Genomic DNA, 27938 nt, shown 5'->3' on the forward strand with positions numbered 1-27938 from the left:
TCCCAGAATCGTTGCTTACTTCTAGGACCACGACTCGCTCTATATGCCTCCATCATCACCAGTGAGTGAAGCATATTCCTCCACAGCCAATAAGATGGCCCTGTTTCCTGAGTCCAATATTGCAATATAAAAGCCTTATATATTAATAGTCGCTCCCCTTGCCGAATAACTAATTTCTCTTAAAACCTTTTTATACCAGCAGCTTATAGTGTATTAGAATTATTTTATCTCAGTGCATGCCTTAACTTTATCTGGGAGTTAAAATATGTCTTTCACTCTCAGTCCTGGGTTAGTGGAAGATTGAACCATACCAATCTATGATGATTATGATTTTTTGTTAATTATTGATTTTGTTATATTGTAGTTTTTTGTGTATGTATTACAGAATTATGTATGTTTTTATTGTACCCTGTCAAGTACCTGTTTGTGCAGGTTAGTAAGTAATGTAAATAAATAAAAATGATGGAGACTTTTTTACTGTACTGTTTTATTGTAACATTATTGCTATTATGTATTTTATTTGTAATTTACCTTGCTGCAGTTTTTGCTGTGAAAGGTCGGACATAAACTGCAATAAAGCAAATACATTATAATACACTAAAACAAAGAAGAGGTTACAGACCTTAGAATTAGTGACATGGTTTACAAATCAATTTTTCACTAAAGGATTAATCTTGAGAGATAAAAGAAAACAAATGTAATATATAATTTGGGGTCATTGCCAACAGTAGTAACAACAAAAGCACAGGCTGGTGAAAATGCCACACCTCTTCTTAGCTAAAGTAACTATTCCTGCAAGGCAAAGCATAGTTTGTTTCTTAAGTGTGGCTTTGTTACCCATATCTGCAAGTCCTAGATGAAGATAGGTCTCTAGAAAGAGACATTCCCATCCTTAAGGTTCTCACTGTCTTTTCCCCAATTAATGCAACTCCATATTGACTTCTCTCCATTCACAGTACATAGCACTATATACAAAATTAAAACAATCATTAAAATATGAGGCTGTTCAGTCAATTTCTATTTTTCTCTGCACAGGAATCTTCAAGTACGCGAGGACGTTTTGGTAGTGGTTCATCAGCCTGCTCTGAAACAACAAATTCAGAAAAAGTGTGTTACACACATTTCACAGCTTCAGTGATTCAAGCATAGTATTTGGTTTTCGGCTAAGTACACATAATTAGCCAAGCTGACAAATTAGCCCACGTATAGACTAGTTATCACCAAATACTCCACTGCTAAAATGGCAAACACCTCATTGCAGGAATTCGACAGCATAACTTCCAAGAACAACAGGATGTTGTTCTTTGAGCTACAGAATCATAAGTCTATTTCTATATCAAATATGTGTAGACACAGAATGTAGAATCTGTGTTACAGACCATACTTTTGCACTTATGGGGCTCCAGATACTAGGAGGTGCAATGTGCTGTACAATATGCATACACTGCAAAGCTGTGAAGTTCAGCAAAACCAACTGAGGGACTAGAGGGCGATAGTGAAACCAATGGGCTGTAACACATTGATATGTGGAAGAAAGCAAAGGGAGACCCCAATAATTTTTTTTTGTTACATTTGTACCCCGCGCTTTCCTACTCATGGCAGGCTCAATGCGGCTTACATGGGGCAATGGAGGGTTAAGTGACTTGCCCAGAGTCACAAGGAGCTGCCTGTGCCTGAAGTGGGAATCGAACTCAGTTCCTCAGTACCAAAGTCCACCACCCTAACCACTAGGCCACTCCTATCTTAGCTTAGGAACATAGAAAATGTCAGCAGGTACAGGCAATATGTCCTAACCAGTCTGCCCATGCTCTAGGGAGCTCTATAATCCCTTTCTCCCTTAGATCTGTTGAACTTGTCCCATGCTTTCTAAAAATCAGATACCTTCTTCATCTCCGAGGAGAGGTTACTGAATGTATCCACCACCTTTTCTGCAAAGAAATATTTCTTCAAATTACTCTGTGTCTACACCCTGTCCTACTTCATCCTGTTAAACATCTGACCTTGCACACAGCCACATCGAAGGACGGATGAGTTGGAAGAGAGAGGGAGGGGTGGGGGAGAGAAATGAGAGGTCTGGTGTCCCATGTGGGAGCAGAGAAGCAAAACGGCCAAGGTGGGGATAAATATTCTCTGTTGAATTTAATAGGAGACTAATTTTAATTTAAATTTCAGTATTTTGAATTACTTTGACAAAGATTTTTAACAATGTTATATTATATTCAAAAGGGATCAAACCTATAAATGGCAAGTGACCGACTCACCTGCAAATGCGCAGTAGAGACTTCCCTCTCTGTCCCGCCCCCGCGTCAAGACGTGATGACGGGGGGAGGGGGCGGGACAGAGAGGGAAACTGCGCGGAAGGGGAGGGAGGGAACCGCTGACGTCGCTACCGCTCCCCCCCCCCAAGGTAGCCGCTACTGCCCCCCCCCCCCGGAGTCGCCACCACCCCCCCTTCACCCGGCCCGGGCCCTCTCTTTGTTATTCAACTTACAGCAGCGCCGAAACAGCAGCAAGCAGCAGCTCCCGTTGGCCTTCCTTCACTGCCTGTGCCCCGCCCTCGCCGACGTGACGTCACACGAGGGCGAGGCACAGGCAGTGAAGGAAGGCCAACGGGAGCTGCTGCTTGCTGCTGTTTTGGTGCTGCTGTAAGTTGAATAACGAAGAGAGGGCCCGGGCCGGGTGAAGGGGGGGGGGGTGGTGGCGACTCCGGGGTGGGGGGGGGGGGGCGGTAGCGGCTACCTTGGGGGGGAGGGGACATGGGAGGTCTCAGAAGGAGGGGGGCCTTGGAGCTGGGAGGGCTGGACTGAAGGGGGCCTTCCAGCTGGCTGGGAAGAAGGCACGGGGAGGGGCCTTGGAACTGGGAGGGAGGGAGGGAAGGGGGCCTTGGGAGCTGGGGGGCCTGGGGCCTTGGAACTGGGAGGGAGGGAGGGGGGGGGGCCTTGCAGCTGGGAAGGGGGGAGGACTTGCAGCTGGGAAGGGGGGAGGACTGGAGCCTTGGAGCTGGGAGGGAGGGCAGGGGGGCCCTTACAGTTGTGAGGGAGAGCAGGGGGCCTTGGGAACTGGGAGGGAGGGCGGGGGGCCTTGCAGCTGGGAAGGGGGGAGGACTGGAGCCTTGGAGCTGGGAGGGAGGGCAGGGGGGCCCTTACAGTTGGGAGGGAGAGCAGGGGGCCTGGGGCCTTGGAACTGGGAGGGAGGGAGGGCGGGGGGCCTTGCAGCTGGGAAGGGGGGAGGACTGGAGCCTTGGAGCTGGGAGGGAGGGCAGGGGGGCCCTTACAGTTGTGAGGGAGAGCAGGGGGCCTTGGAACTGGGAGGGAGGGAAGGGGGCCTTGGGAGCTGGGGGGGCCTGGGGCCTTGAACTGGGAGGGAGGGCGGGGGGCCTTGCAGCTGGGAAGGGGGGAGGACTGGAGCCTTGGAGCTGGGAGGGAGGGAGGGAGGGCAGGCAGGGGGCCTTGCAGCTGGGAAGGGGGGAGGACTGGAGCCTTGGAGCTGGGAGGGAGGGCAGGGGGGCCCTTACAGTTGTGAGGGAGAGCAGGGGGCCTTGGAACTGGGAGGGAGGGAGGGAGGGAGGGCGGGGGGCCTTGCAGCTGGGAAGGGGGGAGGACTGGAGCCTTGGAGCTGGGAGGGAGGGCAGGGGGGCTGTTACAGTTGTGAGGGAGGGCCTGGGGCCTTGGAACTGGGAGGGAGGGAGGGCAGGGGGCCTTGGGAGCTGGGGGGGAGGGCCTGGGGCCTTGGAACTGGGAGGGAGGGCCTGGGGCCTTGGAACTGGGAGGGAGGGAGGGCGGGCAGGGGGCCTTGCAGCTGGGAAGGGGGGAGGACTGGAGCCTTGGAGCTGGGAGGGAGGGCAGGGGGGCCCTTACAGTTGTGAGGGAATGGGGCCCCTTACAGTTGTGAGGGAGAGCAGGGGGCCTTGGAACTGGGAGGGAGGGCAGGGGGCCTTGCAGCTGGGAAGGGGGGAGGACTGGAGCCTTGGAGCTGGGAGGGAGGGACAGAGGGGGCCTTGGAGCTGGCAGGGAAGGAGGATGGCAGGGGGCCTTGCAGCTGCAACGGGAGGGGGGCCTTGGGAAAACAAACATTCCAATACGCGCCCGTTTTAACGGGCTTAACGGCTAGTATTAAGATAAAATGAGAAGGGTCAGTTGTGAAGGTCAAATATTTACATAAGGTGTAGATGTTATTCAAAAATTCCATCCTGCAAGCCCAGACCAGATATATTCCATGTTTTAAAAAAAGGTGGAAGGAAGAGCAAACAACAGCTGGCATGGTTAAAAAGTGAGGTGAAGAAAGCTATTAGAGGTAAAAGAAAATCCTTCAGAAAATGGAAGGAACTGAATGAAAATAATAGGAAAAGGCATAAGGAATGGCAAGTCAAATTCAAACCACTGATACGGAAGACAGCGACTGAAAAGAAGATTGTGTTGGAGGCAAAAACACAGAATAAAAACTTAAAGTATATTAAGGCCATAGTGAAGAGACTAAAATGAATTCTTTACTTCGGTCTTCACCGAGGAAAATTGGAAAAAGGGGGAGGGGGGAGATACAAGTGCCAGAAATGGTGTCAGAGAAACTGAAACAAAGCTCTGTACACCTGGAAGATGCAATGGGGCAATTTAATACAATTAAAAATTAGCAAATTGCCTGGACTGGTATACATCCCAGAGTACTGATACAACCGAAAAATGAACTTGCCAGTTAGTAATACATCTTTAAAATCAAGCATGGTAGATTAGACAGTGGCAAATGTAATGCCAATTTTTAAAAAAGGGTTCCAGAGGTGATCTGGGAAGTTATAGACCAGTGAGAAGTATTTGTGGAATTGGTAGAGACTATTATAAAGAACAAAAATTACTGAGTAAATACATAGGCATGGATTAATGAGACAAAGCCAACATGGATTTAGTCAAGTGAAATTTTGCCTCACCAACCTACTACACTTCTTTAGAGGGGTGAATAAACGTGGATAAAGGTGAGCAGGTTGATATTGTGTATCTGAGATTTTCAAAAGGCATTTGATAAAGTACCTTATGAACGACTCCCAAGGAAATTAGAAAGTCATGGGATAGGAGGTAGTGTCCTATTGTGGATTAAGAACTGGTTGAAAGATAGAAAACAGAGTAGGGTTAAATGGTCAGTATTCTCACATATTTATAAGTTACCTAGAAATGGGAATAACTAGCGAGGTAATTAAATTTGCTGCTGACACAAAGTTATTCAAAGTTGTTAACTTACAAGAGGATTGTGAAAAATTGCAAGAGAACCTTACGAGACTGGAAGACTGGGCATCCAAATGGCAGATGACACTTAATGTGAGCAACTACAAAGTGATACATGTGGGAAAGAGGAACCCAAACTATAGCTATGTGATGCAAGGTTCCACATTTGGAGTCACCGCCCAGGAAAAGGATCTAGGTGTCATTCTTGACGATACATTGAAACCTTCTGTTCAGTATGCAGTGGTGACTAAGAAAGCAAATAGAATGTTTGGAGTTATTAGGAAAGGAATGCAAAACAACGAGAATATTATGTCTTTGTATCACTCCATGGTGCGACTGCACCTTGAATACTGTGTGCAATTCTGGTCACTGTATCTTCAAAAAAGGTATAGTAGAATTAGAAAAGGTACAGAGAAGGTGACAAAAACGATAAGGAGGAAAAGCTAAAGAGGGCTCTTCAGCTAGGAGAAAAGACGGCTGAGGGGAGATATGACAGAACTCTATAAAACATTGAATGGAGTGGAATGGGTAGAAGTGAAGCGCTTATTTACTCTTTCTAAAAAATAAAAGGACTAGGGGGCACATAATGAGGCTACTGAGTAGTAATTTTAGAACAAATTGTAGAAAATATTTCTTCACTTATGTAATTAGACTCTAGAATTTGTTGCTAGAGAATTGTGGTAAAAGCAGTTAGCTTAGCAGGGTTTGAAAAAAGGTTTGGCTAATTCTCTAAAACAGAAGTTCACAATTCACTGCTTATTTCTAGGATAAGCAACATAGAAACATGACGGCAGATAATGGCCATATGACCCATCCAGTCTGCCCATCCTCTGTAACCCCTAATTCTTCCTGTTCCTAAGCGATCCCACATGTTTATCCCATGCCTTTTTAAATTCTGGAAGTCCTCGACTCCACCACCTCCACCGGGAGGCTATTCCACGCCTCCACCACCCTTTCTGTGAAATAATACTTCCTTAGGTTACTCCTAAGCCTATTTCCTCTTAACTTTGTCATATGTCCCCTCATTCCAGAGCGCTCCTTCTTTTGAAAAAGGCTCTCTTACTGTACATAAATGCCCTTGAGATATTTAATCTATTTTACTGTTCTGGGGTCTTGTCAGGTACTTGTGACCTGGATTGGCCACTGTTGGAAATAGGATACTGGGGTTGATGGACTTTTGGCCTGTCCCAGTATAGCAATACTTATATTCTTATGCTTTTACATAGTACTTTTAACGTCAAAGGGACATTCTACAGCAGCAGTGCCAGCAAAGAAGGAAGAACAAATTATTTAGTTGGCCTTTAAAAGAATTAGGGGCCCTTTTACTAAAGCTTTGTCTGCACTAATACAGCATTTAGTATCAGCTAATGTTCATGTCCTATTTTATACCTATGGGCCATATGACACTTAGTGCATGCTAAGCTTTAGGAATGGAGTCACTTAGTGTGCTAAGAACATAACATTCTTCAGTTCAGAACAGTGTTTCCAGCTTTTAACAGCTTCCACTTTTTTCCTCTCTCCATCATTATAAATGGAAACCAGTGAAGGAGAGAGTCTGTGCCAGCATCAAAGGGGTACATGGAAAATGTAAATTAAGCACAATTACTGCAACTAACAACCTGAAAGTAAATTTTGAAAAACAGGGGTGTGAAGGTGTGTACATGCATATATAATAGCTAGTTTAAACATCAAAAAGAAACGCTAGAAATAAGGTCCAAGAAACAAGCAAGATTGAATTATTCAGACTGGTTCTGCAACGTAAAAATCCTATTAACTTGTAGGAGGACTCAGCACAGTTTCAGATTGGGGTATTGCACTGTGTTGTGAATCTCCCAGAAGTTAATGTGAACATTTGTTCTTTACAACACAATGAAATGCTGGAAAGAAATTATACATAAAGGGGTCAAAAAGACCTATCTTCCTGAGAGAGACAGAGAGATTGGCCAGGGGTTCCAGAAAAAAAGAAGTTACCCAAAAGTGGCCCAATGCATTTTTATGGTAAGGGTGTTCTAGTACCCGCAGTAAAGAATCTGAATACATGACAGTAAGGGAATTCCTCCTTTCACACTGCCCTTCACTTTTCTTCTCAGTAAGACATGCATGTGCATGCAGAGGGGTTCGAAAGAATTCCTTGAGCCACTTGTTTAGTCTTTGTTTTCATGCACTTTTGTTATCGAATTATGATTATAGTGTGAAACATGCAGCTTCCTTTAAAGAAAGAAACTAAAGTTTTAATGCATGACAGCATACACTGCTGAAACAAAGCCAATGATAGCTGCTAGGAATCTGAGCTTTAAAAGTAGCTGCAGACTTACCTTGATTAGCGTAGTTCTTATACAGCACATTGGCAGGGACCTGAAAGCTAAGACACATCATTTCTTTATGTGGTGCGACGTTCCTCACCAAGTGGACAGAGCAACATCCTTCCAAGGAGGTTTCCAGGAAAGCCTCGACCCTGCGCCTCACATCTGCAGCAGGATCATCATCTTTGGAGAAGCTGTAACAGTGCACAGTGGGAAGGATGGCACTGCTGCCAGGGGCTTCAGTCAAAAGTTGTTTCAAAGTATCCAGAAACTCAACAGCCAAGGCTGGCAAATTCATCACGATATGCAGGGCCTTTTCTTTCTCTGACAGATGCGCCAGATGCTTAGTTAACACTTCTTTCACTGTTCCCAACAGAAAATCTCTGCCATCCATGTTGAATACCTGAATGTTCTTGTCTACTTTATTTAATTTGCAATTGTGCAACAGCCATTTATAAGACTCTGGGTTAAGGTCATTGGCAAATACTGTGCAGTTCTTTTTAGCAGCAGGTATGGCAAAAGGCCCAACCCCGGCAAAGACATCAAACAGAATGTCACCTGGCTTTAGCAGTCCAACAATTCGCTCGTGCTCTGTGCTAAGACGGGGATTCCAGTATACTTTGGAAAAATCAAACTCATAGCTGACGTTGTTTTCTTTAACCTGAAAAATGTTTATACATACATAAGTCAGTGTCCTGCTATTGATATTAATCAATATGTGTGGCTGTTCTCTCTTGTATAGCTCACTTCTACCTAGCTTACTGGTTAAAATCCTTTTCTACCCAGTTCGAATGCAAAGCTCAAGCTTGTCTTGTGGGTAGTCAGCATCATCAGATAACTAGCTGACCGTATAAAACAATGATTATTCTGTTTTATAATAGCAATAGGAACACATTAAGGGGTTAGTTACTAATAGCAGATGCTAACAGGACTATGGGGGTAATTCTATAAATTGGGCGGCAACATTTATATACCAAATATGCAAGTACATGGCAAATATACAGCTATTAGTATTAACATTCTTTAGAGTGGGGGTCAAAATTATATATTTTTATTATTATAAATAATAAAATTATATTAATGGAAATATGCAAAAGGTAAGCAATTATAGTCCTACTGCCTCTACTCCACTTTTTTTTTTTTTTAAATGATGGAGGGTTTTGTCATTAAACAATTAGAAAATTATTTGGATAATTTTAATATATTACACTTTTCTCAGGCTGGTTTCTGGATAAAGTTCAGTACTGAAAATATTGTAGGTTCAACTGTTGCTTTTGGAAAAACTTGGTTAAGGCGAGGTAAACGTGCAATTCTTATACAATTTCATTTTTCATGCGCATTCAGATTTAGTAGATCATGAGATTTTATCTATTTTAAGTAGTTTTGATATTCAGGGAGTCATTTTACAGTGGTTTCAAGGGGTTTTTTTAGTACATCGGTCTTAAAAGTTAAAAGCAGTGATACTCTATCAGAATCTTGGAGGGTACCCTGCAGGATTCCACAGGGTTCCCTTCTATTTCCTTCTTTGTTCAATCTTTCGTTACATTCACTGGACGTTGTTCTGGAACAAGCTTACAATTTTTTTTTATTTATGCTGACAATATATTGGTTTTACTTCCTATTTCTGATGACTGGTCTGCTACTCTTAATAAATTGTCTCAATTTAATTGAAAATTGGATTTCATCTCATAGGCCTAAATTAAACAGGGATAAAGCCAAGTTTTTTTTGTGGTTAGGTCCTGAACATCATTCATTGAGATTAATTATTCATTGTTGGTACAGATCAATTTAAAACAATTTTTTTTGTAGATCTCTTTGAGAATTCTTGGAATAGTGATTAAGAAATCTTTTCATTTACTTAAACTCCTTACTATCAAAACGTATCTTGACAAATCATCATTTAGGCTTATAGTTCAATCTCTAATTTTGTCCAGTATGGACAGCTGTAACATTGTTTACAGGTAGTTCAAAATAGTGCAATCTGACTGATTTAATCATTAGGTCAATTTAATTCAGTGAAGTTAGGGTTATTTAATGTTTGTAAGCCACATTGTGCCTGCATGAGTGGGAAAATGTGGGATATAAGTGAACAATAAATAAATAATGGTTTTTAAAATTCTTTATGGAGATGCCCCTTCTTACATTACTGAACTGGATCAGTTACTATTAGGCTATAAATCTGACCAATTGCGGAAGCAAGTCCTGCTGGGTTATCCTACTATGAAAAACATTAAGTCTACAAAATGTCTGCCTTTATTTTCTTAGCAAGCTGCATCACTATGAAATTCTTTGCCCTTAGAAATCAGAAAAAAATAGAAATTATTTAGATTTTAGAAAGATGCTTAAGACTTTGCAAATTTTTAGTACGAGGGAAATTGATTTGTGATCTGTTGGACAAATGGTTCAATGATTTTTGGTTATGTAACCCGCAATGAACTATTTTTGGTATTTACAGGCTATACTTCTGTATAATAATAAATACCTAAGCGCTATTCTGTATGTGAATCTCTTACACAGGCAGAGCATGGTTATAAAATACTCTAAAGTCATGCATGTGGCTCCGGCCTATAGGCATCAGCATTTACATCCTTATAACTGGCTTAAGTGCTCATATATCTACCTGATTACGCTTGAAGGAAAATAGAATCAATTTTATAAAAATGGGCACCTATCTGCAACAGAACCCATCTTATTTCTGAGAATCTAGGGAAAGTACCAGCATTTCGGCTTTACCTCTCTCAGCTACTCTTAGCAAGGTCATTGTTCTGCTGTTATTTTTGATTTGATTTATTGTACTTTATATTCCACCTTTCACAGCAAAAACTGCAGCAATGTTATCTGACCCTTGTCAACATTTTAACAGTACCAATTTGTTCTCTGTGTCCAACTAACTGACAATAATTAGTTAGGCTACTATCTTGATGTCTTAGGTAAGTAGCAAAATTGGTCAGCAGAAGCCACACCTTTTCAGGGCTTTACCCTCTTTCAGGATGCCTGTATTAGCTGCCAGCTTTCTAGTCTGCGACACTATCACCCCCTCTAACATTTCATTACAGAAGTGGAACAACCTTGGAAAAAAGTACTTGATAATATGTTTTATAAAAGTTAAGATACAGCAGTCCTCTCCAAGGCTTTGTCTTTTTTTTTTTTTTTAAACTCCTCTTCACAGGTACTTGTGCCTCATCCATTGTCAAACATGGAAGGATTATTTATTTTAATTATTGATATCAGGCACAGGTGTATAGAGGTGCTGAGAGTAAGGAATAAATGTTTCATTTACCTCTTCGGTCTCTCAAGCCATTAAGTCCTCTTTCTATATAGTTAAAGGATTGAAGAAACACCTGGAGGCCATTCCACGCATCCACCACCCTTTCCGTGAAGGAATATTTCTTAGATTCCTCCTAAGCATATTTCCTCTCAACTTCTTCCTATGCCCTCTCGTTCCAGGGTTTCCCTTAATTTGAAAAGGCTCACCTCCTATAACATTGATGCCACTGAGGTATTTAAATATCTCTATCATATCCCCTCTCTTCCAGCATATACATGTTAAGGTTTATAAGCCTACCCCATATGTTTTACGACGGAGACCGCTTACCAATTTTGTAGCCACCCTCTAGACCAACTCCATCCTGTTTATATCTTTCCATTGATGCGATCTCCAGAACTGCACGCAATACTCTAAATGGGGCCTCACCAGAGACTTATACAGAGGCACTATCACCTCTTTTTTTTTCCTGCTGGTCATCCCTCTCCTTATGCACCAAGCATCCTTCTGGCTTTCACCGTCACCTTTTCTATCTGTTTGGCCACCTTAAAGTCATCAGACACAATAGCCCCCAAGTCCCGCTGTTCTTTCGTACACAGAAGCACTTCACCTCTGATATGGTACCGTTCCCTTGGATTCTTGCAACCCAAGTGCATGACCTGCATTTCTTAGCATAAAATTTTAGTTACCAATTATCAGACCATTCTTCAAGTTTTGCCAGATATTTCCTCAAGTCATCCACACCCTCTGGGGTGTCCACCCTATTACAGAGTTGTCTCATCAGCCGTCTCATCAGCTCGTAACCTTGGGGTCATCTTCGACTCCTCCCTCTCCTTCTCTGAACATATTCAGCAGACTGCTAAAACCTGTCGTCTCTTTCTCTATAATATCAGCAAAATTCGCCCTTTCCTTTCTGAGCACACTACCAGAACCCTCATCCGCACTCATATCACCTCTCACTTAGACTATTGCAACTTGCTTCTCACAGGTCTCCCACTTAGCCATCTCTCTCCTCTTCAAGCTGTTCAAAATTCTGCTGCACGACTAATATTCTGCCAGGGTCGTTATGCTCATATTAGCCCTCTCCTTTAGTCACTTCACTGGCTCCCTATCCATTTCCGCATACAGTTCAAACTCCTCTTATTGACCTATAAGTGCATTCACTCCGCAGCTCCTCAGTACCTCTCCACTCTCATCTCTCCCTACATTCCTCCCCGGGAACTCCATTCACTGGGTAAATCTCTCTTATCTGCACCCTTCTCCTCCACTGCTAACTCCAGACTCCGTTCCTTTTATCTTGCTGCACCATATGCCTGGAATAGACTTCCTGAGCCGGTACGTCAAGCTCCATCTCTGACTGTCTTCAAATCTAAGCTAAAAGCCCACCTTTTTGATGCTGCTTTTAACTCCTAACCCTTATTCACTTGTTCAGAACCCTTATTTTATCATCCTCACTTTAATATTCCCTTATCTCTTGTTTGTCTGTCCTAATTAGATTGTAAGCTCTGTCGAGCAGGGACTGTCTCTTCATGTTCAAGTGTACAGTGCTGCGTACGTCTAGTAGCGCTATAGAAATAAGTAATAGTAGTAGTAGGTATCTTCTGCAAAGAGACAAACCTTACCAGACAGTCCTTCTGCAATATCACTCGCAAAGAAAAAAGCCGGCCCAAGGACCGACGCTGCAGTACACCACTGATAATATCCCTATCCTCAGAGCAAGCTCCATTTACCACTCTTCTCAGTCTCCTCCCATTTAAGCAGTTTCTAACCCAGTCAGTCACTTCAGGTCCCATACCGAGAGCACTCAGTTTATCAGTCGCCTGTGTGGAACTGTGTCAAAGGCTTTACTAAAATCCAAGTACACCACATCTAACACCCCTATCACATCTGTTTGATGACCCAAAGACCAATCGGATTCGTCCGTCAGGACCTGCCTCTGGTGAAGCCATGCTGCCTTGGCTCCTGCAGGCCATTTGATTCAAGAAACCTCACGATCCTCCACTTTAGAAGCGTGTCCATTAGTTTACTCATCACCGAGGTCAGACAGAGGTCTGTAATTCCCAACTCCTCCTTACTTCCGCTCTTGTACAGAGGGACTATAGCCGCCTTTCTCCATTCTTCCGGGACATCAGACTCTAGGGAATCACTGGAGAGGTCAGACAACGGAGCCACCAGGACACCTCCTAGTTCCTTGAGTACCCTCAGATGTATTCCATCAGGCCCCATTGCTTTGTCTACTTGTAGTTTAGCTAGTTCCTCACGAACACAGTCCTCTGAGAATTGGTCCAGGTCTACCATACATCCATTCCTATTAGTGTTTGTTTTCTGCAGTCCTACCCCTAGCCTTTCATCCGTGAACACAGAACAGTAGTAATTGTTAAGCAGTTCAGCTTTATCCTTATCGAATTCTACATATTCCTCCCCACAGCTTTGAGCCTCACAATGCTATTATGGCACTTCCTCCTGCCACTTACATATCTGAAAAACGTCTGTCCCCCAATTTTACCATATTGGCTATCTTTTCCTCCATTTGCCTCTTGGCTTCCCTGACATTTCCAGCTTCTCTTAGCTTTTCTAGGTATTTTTGCCTGTCTTCCTCTTTCTGAGTTGTCTTGTATTGTACGAAGGTTATCCTTTCAGCAACTACATTTGTGAACCAGAGAATTCTTCTTTTTCTCTTACTTTTATGTAATTTTCTAACAAAGGTTTGTTGCCTTTAAAACAGCTCCTTTCAGTTTTGCCCACTGCTGATCTACTTCCTCCAGCTGTTCCCATTCAACTAACTGTTCCTTAAGAAATTCTCCCATCTCGGCAAAGTTAGTTCTAAGCTCAATACTATACCTGTTTTGTGACTCTGTTCATACTGATTTTAAAGTTCCAGTAGCTGCTTCTACCTTCCTATTACTGTGGTGTAAAACCTTTTTTGTAGTCTAGTAAGGTATCTTAGAAGCAAAGAATGTAACAAACACACCTGACTCCCTCTTAAAAAGTAGGGAAATAATGTGATCCTCGCACTACTGCCTTTACCAAATCATAAAATCATTCTTACTGAGTTAATAGTTTTTTTTGTGTGTAAATAACTCATAAGTAGAGTTTGGATAAATATGGCTGACTTGTGGGCTGCTTATGCTGAAATGCTACCTTTAACTATTGCAGAGAAATATAGGATGCTTCTACCTTTGTCGTCATATCATCCACTCCTGCCAGTACTTCCATCTTAAAGTATCTGTATGTACTATCAATTATTTTGGTTTTATTCACAACTGACTTGATGCCTGGGTTCTTATCAATTATAACTTGACCTGAAATTAAAAAACAAAACAAATTTTTACACAGCAAAGATAAATGCTTTAAATTCAAAATTAAGACATTAGCCTTCTTCACAACGTTTTATATATGACAAGGGCAAGAAGCTGATTAATGACTATGTAGTTATAAGGCTACTACTACTATTTAGCATTTCTATAGCGCTACAAGGCATACGCAGCGCTGCACAAACATAGAAGAAAGACAGTCCCTGCTCAAACAGCTTACAATCTAGTAGACAAAATATAAAGCAAACAAATCAATTAATGTGTAGAGGATTGAGGAGGGTAGATGGAGGCGAGTGGATACAAGTGGTTACGATTCAAAAGCAATGTTAAAGAGGTGGGCTTTCAATCTAGATTTAAAGATGGTCAAGGATGGGGCAAGACGTAGGGGCTCAGGAAGTTTATTCCAGGCGTAGGGTGCAGCAAGACAGAAGGCGCGAAGTCTGGAGTTGGCAGTAGCGGAGAAGGGAACAGATAAGAAGGATTTATCCAGGGAACGGAGTGCACGGGAAGGGGTGTAGGGAAGGACGAGTGTGAAGAGATACTGGGAAGCAGCAGAGTGAGTACATTTATAGGTTAGTAGAAGACGTTTGAACAGGATGCGAAAACGGATAGGGAGCCAGTGAAGCGACTTGAGGAGAGGGGTCATATGAGTAAAGCGACCCTGGCGGAAGACGAGATGGGCAGCAGAGTTTTGAACCGACTGGAGAGGGGAGAGGTGACTAAGTGGGAGGCCAGCAAGAAGCATGTCAATTCCTGTAAATAAGTTGGTTAAAACACTATGGGGGCCTCCTCTTTGGCACCCTGGTGCTGCATGGTGAAAATCTATTGTATAACGATATCTGGGCGCCCAGATTCCCTTAAAGAATATGAGGGAAACTTGGCATCAGCATGCCTAAATGTAGACGCTCACAATTGCACCATCAATCTTGTGTAACTGCAAATGTTTAAATGCAGCAAAGGTGCACATTACTTAGTCTGTGCATAGGAGGGCTGCATTGTCCATGCCCCTCCCATACAAAGTCTTTTGCATTTACGTTCTATGCCACTTAAGTGTACACACACAGAGAAGTGGCACTTATCTGGGCCAGTGCTGGTACTGTATACACTTATATGCTCAAGCAGCGTGTAAATGCGGGCACCAGTTACAGAATTATCCTGCCAGGAAAAACAGTGCTGAACTAGACAGAACAGGCCTTCAGAGGAGAAAAATAATTAAGGTTAAATGTGATTTTCTCTTACCCTTGGCTTTCCCGAGCCCTTGCAGGACACTGCAGGAGGGTACAGTTCCCCCAACTTCAAGAGCAGCAGATGGAGCAAATAATGCAAAGGTTTCAGTTAAACAGTTTAACTGGGTCTAATTAGCTGCATGTGCAGCACTAAACCTTAAGTGATATTTTGTACTGCATAAGTTTACAGATTGTAGATTTCAAAAGACAATTTAGCTAATGTAAGCCATAAAAACCATGAATGGTGTGTTATCATAGCATACGTGTGATGTACAGCACTGTAAGGCAACACAAAATCGACCAGTCCCTACTCATTACAGCTTACAGTCTAGTCAAGACAGAATAAGCAGCTTAGAGATAGGGCAGTATCTCACTCGCTCTTCATTTAATTTGAGTAGAGCTGGAAGAAATCAAGATTTAGCTTCAAAACCAATCTTGGGGGGGGGGGGGGGTGGGGGGGGGCGACCTTGCTCACCTACTTAAGAGGCCAGAAAGAATAAGCAGAGACAGCAGTGGCCTTCTCCGGCCTTTAACAGCTGGACCCACAAGCTCCTTCTTATGTTAGGCAGTTCCATCAATTTAGATGTAGACCTGCTGTTTGTGCACACAGCTCTGACATCCCAAACTTAGCCAGCTAGCACTGAAGTCACTACTAACCAAGTCTAAGCCTGTCCTGAGAATGCCCCTGGAACTGCCATTTTTACAGCAGATAAATGTAGTTGCCAAGAAGGAAATATTTAAAAGCATAGAGTTTGCCTGACAGTCTTGGACATTTTAGGACTGGGATTTAAATAATTTATACCCTAGTTCTATAGGGCGCCTTTTATCCAGTCTCACAGTTCAAGAAACCAAATCCTGCAGTACACATTCACACTAAGCAGGGCTGTTAAAGCGGTACACCAAACCTTCAACTCCGACTCCTCTATTATTCTACTGTCTAACTCTATGTATAGTAATAAGAGAAATTTGATTAGTTACAGAAACATAAGATATTTCTTTATATGCAAAGGTAAAATTATGTATAATCATACCTGATAATTTTCTTTCCATTAATCATAGCTGATCAATCCATAGACTGGTGGGTTGTGTCCATCTACCAGCAGGTGGAGATAGAGAGCAAACTTTTGCCTCCCTATATGTGGTCATGTGCTGCCGGAAACTCCTCAGTATGTCGATATCAAAGCTCCATCCGCAGGACTCAGCACTTAGAGAATTACACCCACGAAGGGACACTCTGCCCAGCTCACCACCGCCGAAACGGGGGAGGGGAATTAACCCAGCTCATCCCCACACAAGTGGGGAGGGGAATCCGTCCAGCTCATCCCCGCGGAGCGGGGGAGGGACACCACACCCGCCGATGCGGGGGGATCTGGCTTATCCTGCAACCGCAACCGCGGGAGGAGCTGACTGACCCTAGCACCGCCGAAGCGGGAGGGGTACAAAGCTGCCCTACAGCCGCACGAAGCGGGAGGGAGTGCCGGCAGAATTTACGTCTCAATCCAGCCCCGTAAAACGGAGGGGAGAGGAATGCAGCAGCTCACTGTAACACAAAGTCGTCTCAACTCTTGAAGAATCCAAGTGAAAGAAGAACTTGAACACGAAGTCCTCCTGAAGTAACTGAAGGCTAAACTTGAACCTAAAATTCAACCAGAATATAAACAGTACAGATATCTGGGAGGGGCTATGGATTGATCAGCTATGATTAATGGAAAGAAAATTATCAGGTATGATTATACATAATTTTACCTTCCATATCATCAAGCTGATCAATCCATAGACTGGTGGGATGTACCGAAGCAGTACTCACCCAGGGCGGGACATAGAAATCCCTGACCTCAACACTGAAGCTCCAAACCGGGCCTCCGCCCGTGCAGCCACAGTCAAACGGTAATGCTTGGAGAATGTATGAGCCGAAGCCCACGTTGCCGCATTGCATATCTCTTCCAAGGAGACGGATCCGGCCTCTGCCATCGAGGCCGCCTGAGCTCTCGTGGAGTGAGCCTTCAGCTGGATAGGCGGCACCTTCCCCGCGGCCACATAAGCCGCTGCAATGGCTTCCTTGACCCATCTTGCCACTGTAGGCTTAGCAGCCTGCAGACCCTTACGAGGACCTGCAAACAGGACAAACAGATGATCCGATTTCCGGAAATCATTGGTCACTTCCAAGTATCTGATGATGACTCGTCTCACATCCAGATATTCAAGAGCGGAGTACTCCTCTGGGTAGTCCTCCCTACGAAAGGAAGGGAGACAGAGCTGCTGATTCACATGGAAGCGAGAACCAATCTTGGGCAGGAAGGAAGGCACTGTGCGAATAGACACTCCTGCCTCAGTGAACTGCAGAAAAGGCTCTCGACATGAGAGCGCCTGGAGCTCGGAAACTCTTCTGTCTGAAGTGATAGCCACCAAAAAGACTGCTTTCAACGTCAGGTCTTTCAGAGATGCCCTCGACAAGGGTTCCAAAGGCGGCTTCTGCAATGCTCTTAGCACCAGGTTGAGATTCCACGCAGGCACCACTGAGTGCAGAGGAGGGCGCAGGTGATTAACTCCCTTGAGAAAGCGCACCACATCTGGCTGCGAAGCCAGGGAAGCACCCTTCAGGCGGCCCCTGAAGCAAGCCAGAGCCGCTACCTGGACTTTAAGGGAACTGAGCGACAGGCCTTTCTCCAGACCTTCTTGCAGGAACGCCAACACTGAAGAAATTGGAGCAGTGAAGGGAGAAAGCGAGCCTGCTTCACACCATGCTGCAAAGATACGCCAAACCCTGGCGTAAGCAGTAGAAGTAGAGCGCTTCCTCGCTCTCAGCATAGTGGCGATGACCTTGTCTGAGAAGCCCTTCTTCCTCAGACGCTGCCGCTCAATAGCCAGGCCATAAGACCAAAGGGAGAGGGATCCTCCATCACCACGGGACCCTGATGTAACAGGCCCTGCTCCACTGACAGCCGCAGAGGATCGTCGACTGAGAGCCTGAACAAGTCCGCATACCAGGGACGTCTGGGCCAATCCGGACCCACCAGGATTACCCTGCCGGGATGCTTTGCCACCCGGTCTAGCACCCTGCCCAACATGGGCCAGGGCGGGAACACAATAGAGGAGCTCTTGTGTCGGCCACTGTTGGAGAAGAGCATCTACTCCCAGGGATCGAGGGGTCCCGTCCTCTGCTGAAAAAGCGCGGCACTTGGCCATTGGCCGATGACGCCATCAGATCTAGGCTCGGCTGGCCCCAGCGCTTCGTGATGTCCAAGAACGCCTGAGCAGATAGTTGCCACTCTCCGGGCTCCAAGGTATGGCGACTGAGAAAGTCCGCCTTGACATTCATGACTCCGGCAATGTGGGCCCGCTGAAAGCTGCTCCAGGTTCGCTTCCGCCCACTGGCAAAGACTCATAGCCTCCTTGGCTAGAGGGGCGCTCTTGGTACCTCCCTGGCGGTTGATATAGGCCACAGCCGTGGCATTGTCCGACAGGACCCGTACAGGCTTCAACACCAGTACCGGGATGAACTCCAATAACACCAACCGAATGGCTCTGAGTTCCAGGAGGTTGATAGACCACTTGCCTCTGCAGGAGACTAGAGCCCCTGCGCTGTCCTTCCCAAGCAGTGGGCTCCCCAGCCCATCAAAGAGGCGTCTGTCGTGACGACAATCCACTCCGGGGTCACCAGAGGCAATCCTGCAGACAACTTGTCTGTCTGCGTCCACCAGCTCAGCGCCTTGCGCACTGCTGGGTCCACGGAAGGCGCACAGCATAATCCTCCGACATCGGAGTCCAGCGCAGCAGCCGAGATAGCTGTAGTGGTCTCATATGAGCCCTGGCCCAGGGCACTACTTCCATCGTGGCCGTCATAGAGCCCAACAGCTGCACGTAGTCCCAAGCCCGAATAGGAGAGGCTACTAGGAACTAGTCCACCTGAGCCTGAAGCTTGACAATCCGATTGTCTGGCAGGAACACTCTGCCCACTTGGGTGTCGAATCGAACTCCCAGATACACCAGGGACTGAGTCGGGCGCAGCTGGCTCTTCTTCCAGTTGATGATCCATCCCAGGGAGCTCAAAAGAGCAACTACCCGGTCCATAGCTTTGCCGCACTCTGCATAAGAGGGGGCTCGGATCAACCAGTCGTCCAGATAAGGATGGACTTGTACTCCTTCCTTTAGCAGGAAGGCCGCTATGACCCCCATTACTTTGGAAAAGGTCCGCGGAGCAGTAGCCAACCCGAAAGGGAGGGCTCTGAACTGGAAGTGTCGGCTCAGGACTGTAAAACGCAGAAAGCGTTGGAGAGGAGGCCAGATGGGAATAAGCAGGTACGCTTCCTTGATGTCCAAGGAAGCCAAGAACTCTCCTGCCTTCACTGCCGCTATAACAGAGCGGAGAGTCTCCATGCGAAAGTGCCTCACTTTCCAGGCCCGATTGACCCCTTTGAGGTCGAGGATAGGCCGGACAGAACCTCCTTTCTTTGGAACCACAAAGTAAATGGAGTAACGTCCCTTGCCAATCTGATTTTTTGGCACCGGAACGACCGCACCCAGGCGGATCAGGTTGTCCAAGGTCTGCTGCACTACCACAGCTTGACCGGAGACTTGCAGGGAGAGAGTACAAACCCGTCTCTTAAGGGTTGGCAGAACTCTAGCTTGTAGCCGTCTCTGATGACTTCCAGCACCCACGCGTCTGAAGTTATAGTGGTCCACTCGCCCAGAAACGAGGACAGCCGTCCTCCAATCTGCACTGGGGCATGGACCAAGGCCCCGTCATTGGGTACGAGACCCTGGGGGAGGACCGGAGGGAGCACCTCCGGGACGGCGGTCTCTGCGAAAGGAATGCTGCTTGGGGGAGAAATTCCTCTTGAAGGAAGAGGGGGCAGAGGAACCCGACTTGCCCGGGCGGTATGGAGGTATCGGGACGAGTACTAACCCGAGCCCTGACCTCTGGTAATTTCTTGCCCTTAGACGTGCCGAGATCGGTCACGATTTTGTCCAGCTCGACCCCAAAGAGCAGCTTGCCTTTAAAAGGCAATCTAGCCAGGCGGGATTTAGAGGCGTGGTCAGCAGACCAATGTTTCAGCCAAAGCCACCGCCGCGCAGAGACTGTCTGAGCCATGCCTTTAGCTGAGGCTCTCCAGACATCATACAGCAAGTCTGCCAAATAGGCTAAGCCCGATTCCAGGGCCGGCCAATCAGCCCTCAAGGAATGATCCGAGGGGGAAGCCCGCTGCACCATAGTCCGGCACGCCCTGGCCACATAGGAGCCACAAACTGAGGCCTGCAAACTTAAAGCAGCTGCCTCCAAGGACGACCTTAAGGCCGCCTCCAATCTTCTGTCTTGGGCGTCCTTTAGGGCCGTGCCACCTTCCACCGGCAACGCCGTTTTCTTAGTCACCGCAGTGATTAAAGAATCCACGGTAGGCCACAGATAGGCCTCACGTTCACTCACAGCCAAAGGATAGAGGCGGGACATAGCCCTAGCCACTTTAAGGCTCGTTTCCGGGACATCCCATTGAGCTGCAATTAAGGTGTGCATGGCATCATGCACGTGGAAGGTTCTAGGCGGGCGCTTCGTCCCCAGCATAATGGCAGAGCCAACAGGGGCTGAGGGAGAGACGTCCTCCGGAGAGGAAATCTTCAAAGTGTCCATGGCCTGTAACAACAGGTTGGGCAAATCCTCTGGGCTAAAAAGCCGCGCTGCAGAGGGGTCATCCGCTCCATCCGAGCGGGGATCTATCTCCTCCAAGGAATCCGCAAAGGATCGTTGGGAGACCTCAGACACGCTGCCCTCATCTACATCGGAGGAGACAAAAGTCCTCCAAGGCCTGGAAATCAACCCGAGGGCGTTTACCTCTGGGAACCTCAACCTCTTTATCAGAAGAGGGAGCAGGGGCAGCGTTTTGCATGAGGAAAGCCTGATGCAGCAGCAAAACAAACTCGGGGGAGAAACCCCCCAGACTGTGCACTTCCGCAGCCTGGGCAACAGCCCTAGACGCACTCTCAACCGGCGCTCGCAATAGCGGGGGAGAGACATGCTGCGCATCCAAAATGGCGTCCGGCGCGAAACTCCGTGAAGGAGCCGCGCGGGAAGAACGGCGCTTAACTTTAGCCGCTTTTGTGCCGTCGCCCAAATTAAGGGCGTTCATGGCATTAATGTCTCCAACCTCAAGGGCGGCCCCGAAGAAGCCGTCCGAGCCACGTGGCCGGCCAAGATGGCGGAGGCGAGGAGCGGGGGATGGGCGTTTATGGCGGGAAAAAACCGCCACGCCGGAGGAACGACCGGACATTCATCGGTCACTAAACTATCACCCATCAAGGGCGAATCCGGTTGTAAAACCCCCGCATCCCCTCTAGAAGCGCTCCAGCGATCCGTGGAGCGACCCTTTGCGCCCTCGCCCTCCGACGCCATTGCTACGAGGAGAAGAATCGGGGAAACCCCCTGCCCGCTATAAAAAGGTAAAATTACCTGCTTGCCGCTCCGAGCTGTAACGAACTGGTGTCCCAGTGAGTAGCTGCAATGAACGTTTAAAGAAACGTCGAATTAAACGCCTTTAAAGAAGTTTAAAAATATATATATATTTTTTTTTTTTTTTTAAACGGAGCCAGCGGGAGGGGGGAGAAAAGGAGGGACCTGGCACCACCAGGTTTGCACTTGCTCAAAAGAGCCCTCAACCCCAGGCCTCAACAAAACCTAAGGATTAGGCTTGGAGGCCTAGCCAGAGCTGCTGCTGTGTGTGACCACCACCTGCTGAGATAGAGAACATACTGAGGAGTTTCCGGCAGCACATGACCACATATAGGGAGGCAAAAGTTTGCTCTCTATCTCCACCTGCTGGTAGATGGACACAACCCACCAGTCTATGGATTGATCAGCTTGATGATATGGAAATTAGGATTAACAGACCACAAAATATATTTGAAGTTTGAACAAAGAACCTGAACAAAAAAAAAATGTATACTGTATATATAAAATGTTTACCATCCTATCTAATAAAACGCACCTCCAGCGTTCTGAAGCTGACTCCGTGGCTGAAGCATTTGTGTGCTCTGTAAGTCTCCACCTACTGAACCGACGTCACGTACTTCTGGGTACATCAGCCGCAGCACTGACCAACAGCACGACACCAGCATGAGGCTCCACCCCTGCCGCCCTCGCCGAAACACCACGCCTCCCCCAGGTCGCCCCCCCCCCCTAGGCGTGCACACTCGGCCCTTCTCTCTGTTAGCTCTGGTCCCGCCCTCATTTCCTGTTTCCACAATGAGGGCGGGACCAGAGCTAACAAAGAGAGAAGGGCCGAGGCTGCACCCCTTTTAACGCTGCTTTCGTGTGAAGATGAGTTTTACAACTTGGAGCGAGTGCGCCTGGAACTGGAAGGGAGGGAGGAAGGGAGGGATGACGACCCTAGAACTGGGAGGGAGGGGAACCCTGAAACTCAGAGGAAGGGAGGGGGGCCACCCTGGAACTCGGAGGGAGGGGTGACCCTGGAACTCAGGGGGACGACCCTGGAACTCGAAGGGAGGGAGAGGGGGGGCAACGGCGACCCTGGAACTCTGAGGGAGGGAGGCCCATGGCACACACTCTCATTCTCACTCACACACACACACACTCTCTCTCTCTCTCACATACACACTCGCACCCAGTCTCACACACACTCGCACATTCACTCTCTCTCACACAGTCAGTCTCACACACACTCTCTCAAACATACACACTCCGAGGACAACCTTGCTAGCGCCCGTTTCATTTGTGTCAGAAACAGGCCTGATTTACTTGTATATTATAATGCTGTAAAAGTTTTTAGTTTGAAACTGGTTCCAGCTCCACAGCCCTGACATTTTGGCCCATTTTAAACAAATTACAATCTTAATTGAAAATGTCATATTTTAGCTATATTTCGCATCATAACACCCAAACCACCTGTTTTTTTTTTCAAGATTACAGATTCCAGTAAGACTGAAAATAACTGTATGCACGTTAGCCTTGGTCAACGTGTTTTAACAGAGTACTTACCAATTAATGCTTTGTATGGCAGCTGATGGTCCTTAAGGTTCATATGGGCAATATGTCCAACCCTGCTGAATGCAGAGGTCACACATTGGCCTTCTGGTAAAACTGCTTGTAAGATTTCCTCAGTCTTGAAATTCTCGTAAGTTAACTCTAAATCATACTTGGAAACGTGTGGGCTAATTTCAAGCTGCTTTAAGACTGTATGATCAGATTCATCAAATGAATTTTCAGTTGATATTTGATGAGGATCCAACAGAACTAGCTTCTTGCCTTTATCGGACAGATCTTCAAGCATACGCCTGAGGCCTGATCGCTGTATCATTCGATGATTCAGAGATTTCACCAACTTATTTACTTTTTCATTTTTCACTTGGAGAACTGGAACAGAAATAGTTTTTCTGAATGCAGTCCTGTCAAGTGTAGTCATTCCACGGACTTGAGGATTTGGTGAATACAGCTCATAGTCACCTTTATCCTCCATCACTTCTGGTACGGTTGTGAACTTGTCTCTATGAAAAAACATAAAATGTCCAAATAGCTTGCAGAAATTGTGTGTCCCTTCTGCTTCAAGGATAGGAAATGTGTTTGATCTGGTTCTTCTACAGCTCTGAGCTTTCAACAATTTAACAAAGGATTCATAGAGGCACCACAGTTGTAACCTAAAGGTGGAATAATTCAATCTGTGAATATTTGAAGTTATTTCAAAAGCATTGGTCAGGCACAAGATATTATGCACCTGATTTACTAAACCTTTTCTCCCCATTCTGCATCAGTACATAAGTGTTGCCATACTGGTTCATCAAGCCCCGTATCCTGTTTCCAGCAGTGGCCAATCCAGGTCACAAGTAAGGTCCCAAAACAGTACAATATATTTTATGCTGCTTATCCCAGAAATAAGTAGTGGATTTTCCCGTCCATTTTAATAATGGCTTATAGACTTTTCTTTTAAGAAGCTAAACAAACCTTTTTTAAACCCCACTAAGCTAACTGCTTGTACCACATCCTCTGTCAACAAATTCCAGAGTTAAATTATACACCGAGTGAAGAAATATTTTCTCTAATTTGTTTTAAATTTACTACTGTGTAGTTTCATTGCATGCCCCCTAGTCCTAGTAATACAGTTTAGACACAGATTCATCAATCTATACTCTAAACTGAGGAATACATCTCTGTTTATCAGAACTGGGGTTGATATTCTAGGCCTATTAAATAATAAAGAATTAATTAGTAACAGCTTACATTTTCAAACCTACAAGGTTGTTAAAACACGTGCGGACTGTGAAATATTGCAGGAAGATCTTAGGAAACTGGAAGACTGGGCATCCAAATGGCAGATTAAATTTAATGTGGACAAATGCAAGGTGATGCACATTAGAAAGAATAATCCGAATCATAGTTACCTGATGCTAGGGTCCACCTTGGGGGGTCAGCGATCAAGAAAACGATCTGGGTGTCACTGTAGATAATATACTGAAATCTTCTGCTCAGCGTGTGGCAGTGGCCAAAAAAGCAAACAGGATGCTAGGAATTATTAGGAAAGGGATGATGAATAAGACCGAAAATACTATAATGCCTTTGTATTGCTCCATCGTGCATCTGCACCTTGAGTACTGCGTTCAGTTCTGGTCACCATATCTCTAAAAAGATAAAGCAGAATTAGAAAAGGTTCAAAGAAGAGCGACCAAAATGATAAAGGGGATAGAACTCTTCTCGTATGAGGAAAGGCTAAAGAGGTTAGGGCTCTTCAGCTTGGAAAAGAGATGGATGAGGGGAGATAGGATTGAGGTCTACAAAATCCTGAGTGGTGTAGAACGAGTACAAGTAAATCAATTTTTTTACTTGTTCCAAAAGTACAAAGACTACGGGACACTCGAGGAAGTTATATGGAAATACATTTAAAACAAATAGGAGGAAATATTTTTTCACTCAGCAAATAGTTAAGCTCTGGAACTCTTTGCCAGAGGATGTGGTGACAGTGATTAGTGCATCTGGTTTTAAAAAAGTTTGGACAAATTCTTGGAGGAAAAGTCCATAGTCTGCTATTGAGACAGACTTGGGAAACAACTGCTTTGCCCTGGGATTTGTAGTATGGAATGTTGCCACTATTTGGGTTTCTGCCAAGTACTTGTGACCTGGCTTGGCCACTGTTGGATACTGGGCTAGATCAGAGGTAGGCAACTCCGGTCCTCGAGAGCCGCAGGCAGGTCAGGTTTTCAGGATATCCACAATGAATATGCAGGAGATAGATTTGCATACCATGGAGGCAGTGCTTGCAAATCTATCTTCCTCATATTAATTGATTATCCTAGTAACTTTGGTTAATTTTAAATAGTAATTATTTAATTTTTATTTCCTTACAAACTTTCAGTTCTATAAAACATTAAAACGCCTTCACCTTCCCACTCATTCATGCTCATTCATACCAACCTAACATTAAATAGTTTTAAATCCACAGCATGAGTGATACAAACTGTCGCAAATTCCAAAATGGATATTGACTCACATGCTAACAACCCCGTTTGTCTTTCCTCTTTCTAACTGCGATGTAACAATAGTTCTATATCAAACCCAAATCAGTTCTTAATGTCCAACACAGCAGTCAAAACGACTCTTCCTGATAACAAAAGACTGTCTCTTATCTTAAAACATTCTCCTTTCCCAGTGGATTGTCAGTTACTTCCTTCTTGCAATTTGCAAGACTAAGTAAAGAATTACGGCATGAAGAGCGGCCCTCAGAGTGAAGCCCATTACATTGAGATGCAAATCGCAAGAAGGAACTATTTAATGATAGGTTGGTATGAATGAGCATGAAAGAGTGGGAAGGTGAAGGAGTTTTAATGTTTTATAGAACTGAAAGTTTGTAAGGAAATAAAGATTAAATAAAGAATTACTATTTAAAATTAACCAAAGTTACTAGGATGATATATAATTGTAACTTTTTGAGTAAATTTCTCACAGAGGTTTGTGGCTGCATATTCATTGTGGATATCCTGAAGATCTGACCTGCGGCTCTCGAGGACCGGAGTTGCCTAGCACTGGGTTAGATGGACCATTGGTCTGACCCAGTATGGCTACTCTTATGTTATTTACTCTGAGTTGCCTACTCCTTCAATTTCATTCCATTGACTTTAAGTCTTCTCAGTCATGACCTATCTATTCAAAGCTCTTATTTTTATTGTGTCTTATCTGTCTTCACTAAACAATAAGCTCCAAAAAGTAGAGACTGTCCGTTTTGCTTCCCTAGGAGTGGAGGAGTAGCCTAGTGGTTAGTGCAGTGGACTTTGATCGTGGGGAACTGAGTTCAATTCCCACTGCAGCTCCTTTGTTACTGTGGGCAAATCACTTAACCCTCCATTGCCCCTGGTACAAAATAGGTACTTGAATATATGTAAACCGCTTTGAGTGTAGGTGCAAAAACCTCAGAAAAGTGGTATATCAAGTCCCATTTCCCTTCCCCTATAGAGTGCTGCATGTGTTGTGCCTTGTACAAATGATTTATTATAATCACCTCCCTGAAACAAAAGATTGTTTTCCTAACCTCTCTTTAAACAATTGGTTAGTCAAATCTTTAGAACATAGTCAAGAAAGGGTAGAAGAGATGGGTTTGAAGAACACTTATTGATAAGTATCACATCATTCACAGAACTAGATACAAAATTCACCCTCTACCTCGCTCACATTTGAGGTGTATTTTCAAAGCACTTAGACTTACAAAGTTACACAGTAGTCTATGGAACTTTATAAGTCTAGTGCTTTGAAAATGAGCACCAACTGTATGCGCCTACAGGTGCGATAACGGCCACCCCACACAAAACCAAACTTCATTTTCACTTTGGTCCAAAATCCCTCTCATCCTGTAAATATGAATGGTGCCTCTGACTACAGCATTAACACTTGTTTTTCTACATTTTCAAGCCCCATACAAATAATGCTGTTTTAAGATAATTAAGGATAGAGAGACCACAGCCCCCCCCCCAACCCCCCACGTTTCGAAAACCTTTCCTGGACTTGGCTGTTCATTTTACCTGCACAGGATTATGCTAAGATCCGTATAACTGCAGTTACTGCACACAGATTTACTGAAGATTCCTAATGACGACCAAATAGAAGGTACTTTCAAAAATCTAAAGTACTCAAATAAAATAAAAATCAGCGTCTAGATATTAAGAATAAACTGAATTGCAGTGTTTATAAGAACTGTTCCTGTAAACGCAGAGGCTATTTTTTTTTTTTTACATACTAGGCGTTAGAATATATAGTGCCCACCATACTTTTTTTGGTTGTTGTTGAAACAATCACATGGGACTATTATACTGAAAACGAATAATTACATATTGCATCCTCGAAGTGGTTGCATGTGTAGGCAGCACAGGCCCGTGCTCCGTCACACCCGTTAACTGCGGCACATCGAAAGACCGAGACGAGCGCCTACAAGACGCAGACAGTACTTCCTGTCTACGGAGCTCACGAGATCAAGAGACGGGAAGCGTCAGGCCACGAGGTTCTCAGCGGCTTGCTATCAAGGAGGTTTTGATTCATGCTGCAGGCAGCGTGCTTGCGGTGTTGGTTGATTTGAGGCTCAGAGATCTGTCGTCATCAATCTGCGTCCGGCGACGACCGACTGTCGGCGTTTCTG

At 45.2% G+C, this 27938-nt stretch overlaps 1 protein-coding gene across 4 annotated transcripts; it reads right to left on the reverse strand.

Moving 5' to 3' along the window:
- Window positions 1-472: 472 nt before the first annotated feature.
- TRMT5 (tRNA methyltransferase 5) lies at window positions 473-27864 on the reverse strand. Of its 4 annotated transcripts, XM_030213963.1 has the most exons (6): window positions 27700-27864; window positions 27634-27643; window positions 23306-23961; window positions 13956-14080; window positions 7526-8174; window positions 473-1084 (listed from the first exon to the last, which is right to left on the reverse strand). In XM_030213963.1, coding segments are annotated over exons 2-6 (1506 nt in total). In that variant the 5' UTR covers window positions 27636-27643; window positions 27700-27864; the 3' UTR covers window positions 473-1010. The 4 variants fall into 4 exon arrangements, with proteins under 4 accessions (XP_030069823.1, XP_030069822.1, XP_030069825.1 ...); XM_030213962.1 differs by having other exon boundaries at window positions 27634-27864; XM_030213965.1 differs by lacking the exons at window positions 27634-27643; window positions 27700-27864 and adding an exon at window positions 24703-24823 and having other exon boundaries at window positions 23306-23811.
- Between the last annotated feature and the right edge of the window lie 74 nt (window positions 27865-27938).

This window comes from Microcaecilia unicolor, chromosome 9, assembly GCF_901765095.1.
Source record: "Microcaecilia unicolor chromosome 9, aMicUni1.1, whole genome shotgun sequence".
Classification (NCBI taxonomy): domain Eukaryota; kingdom Metazoa; phylum Chordata; class Amphibia; order Gymnophiona; family Siphonopidae; genus Microcaecilia; species Microcaecilia unicolor.

Coding starts and splice junctions, on each gene's coding strand:
- TRMT5 (XM_030213962.1), bottom strand. CDS start 27,659: ATGCAACCACTTCGAGGATGCAATAT. Junction 23,962..27,633: donor CCACTTCGAGGATGCAATAT/GTAATTATTCGT, acceptor TTCCACCTTTAG/GTTACAACTGTGGTGCCTCT. Junction 8,175..13,955: donor TGGATGATATGACGACAAAG/GTAGAAGCATCC, acceptor AACATTTTTCAG/GTTAAAGAAAACAACGTCAG.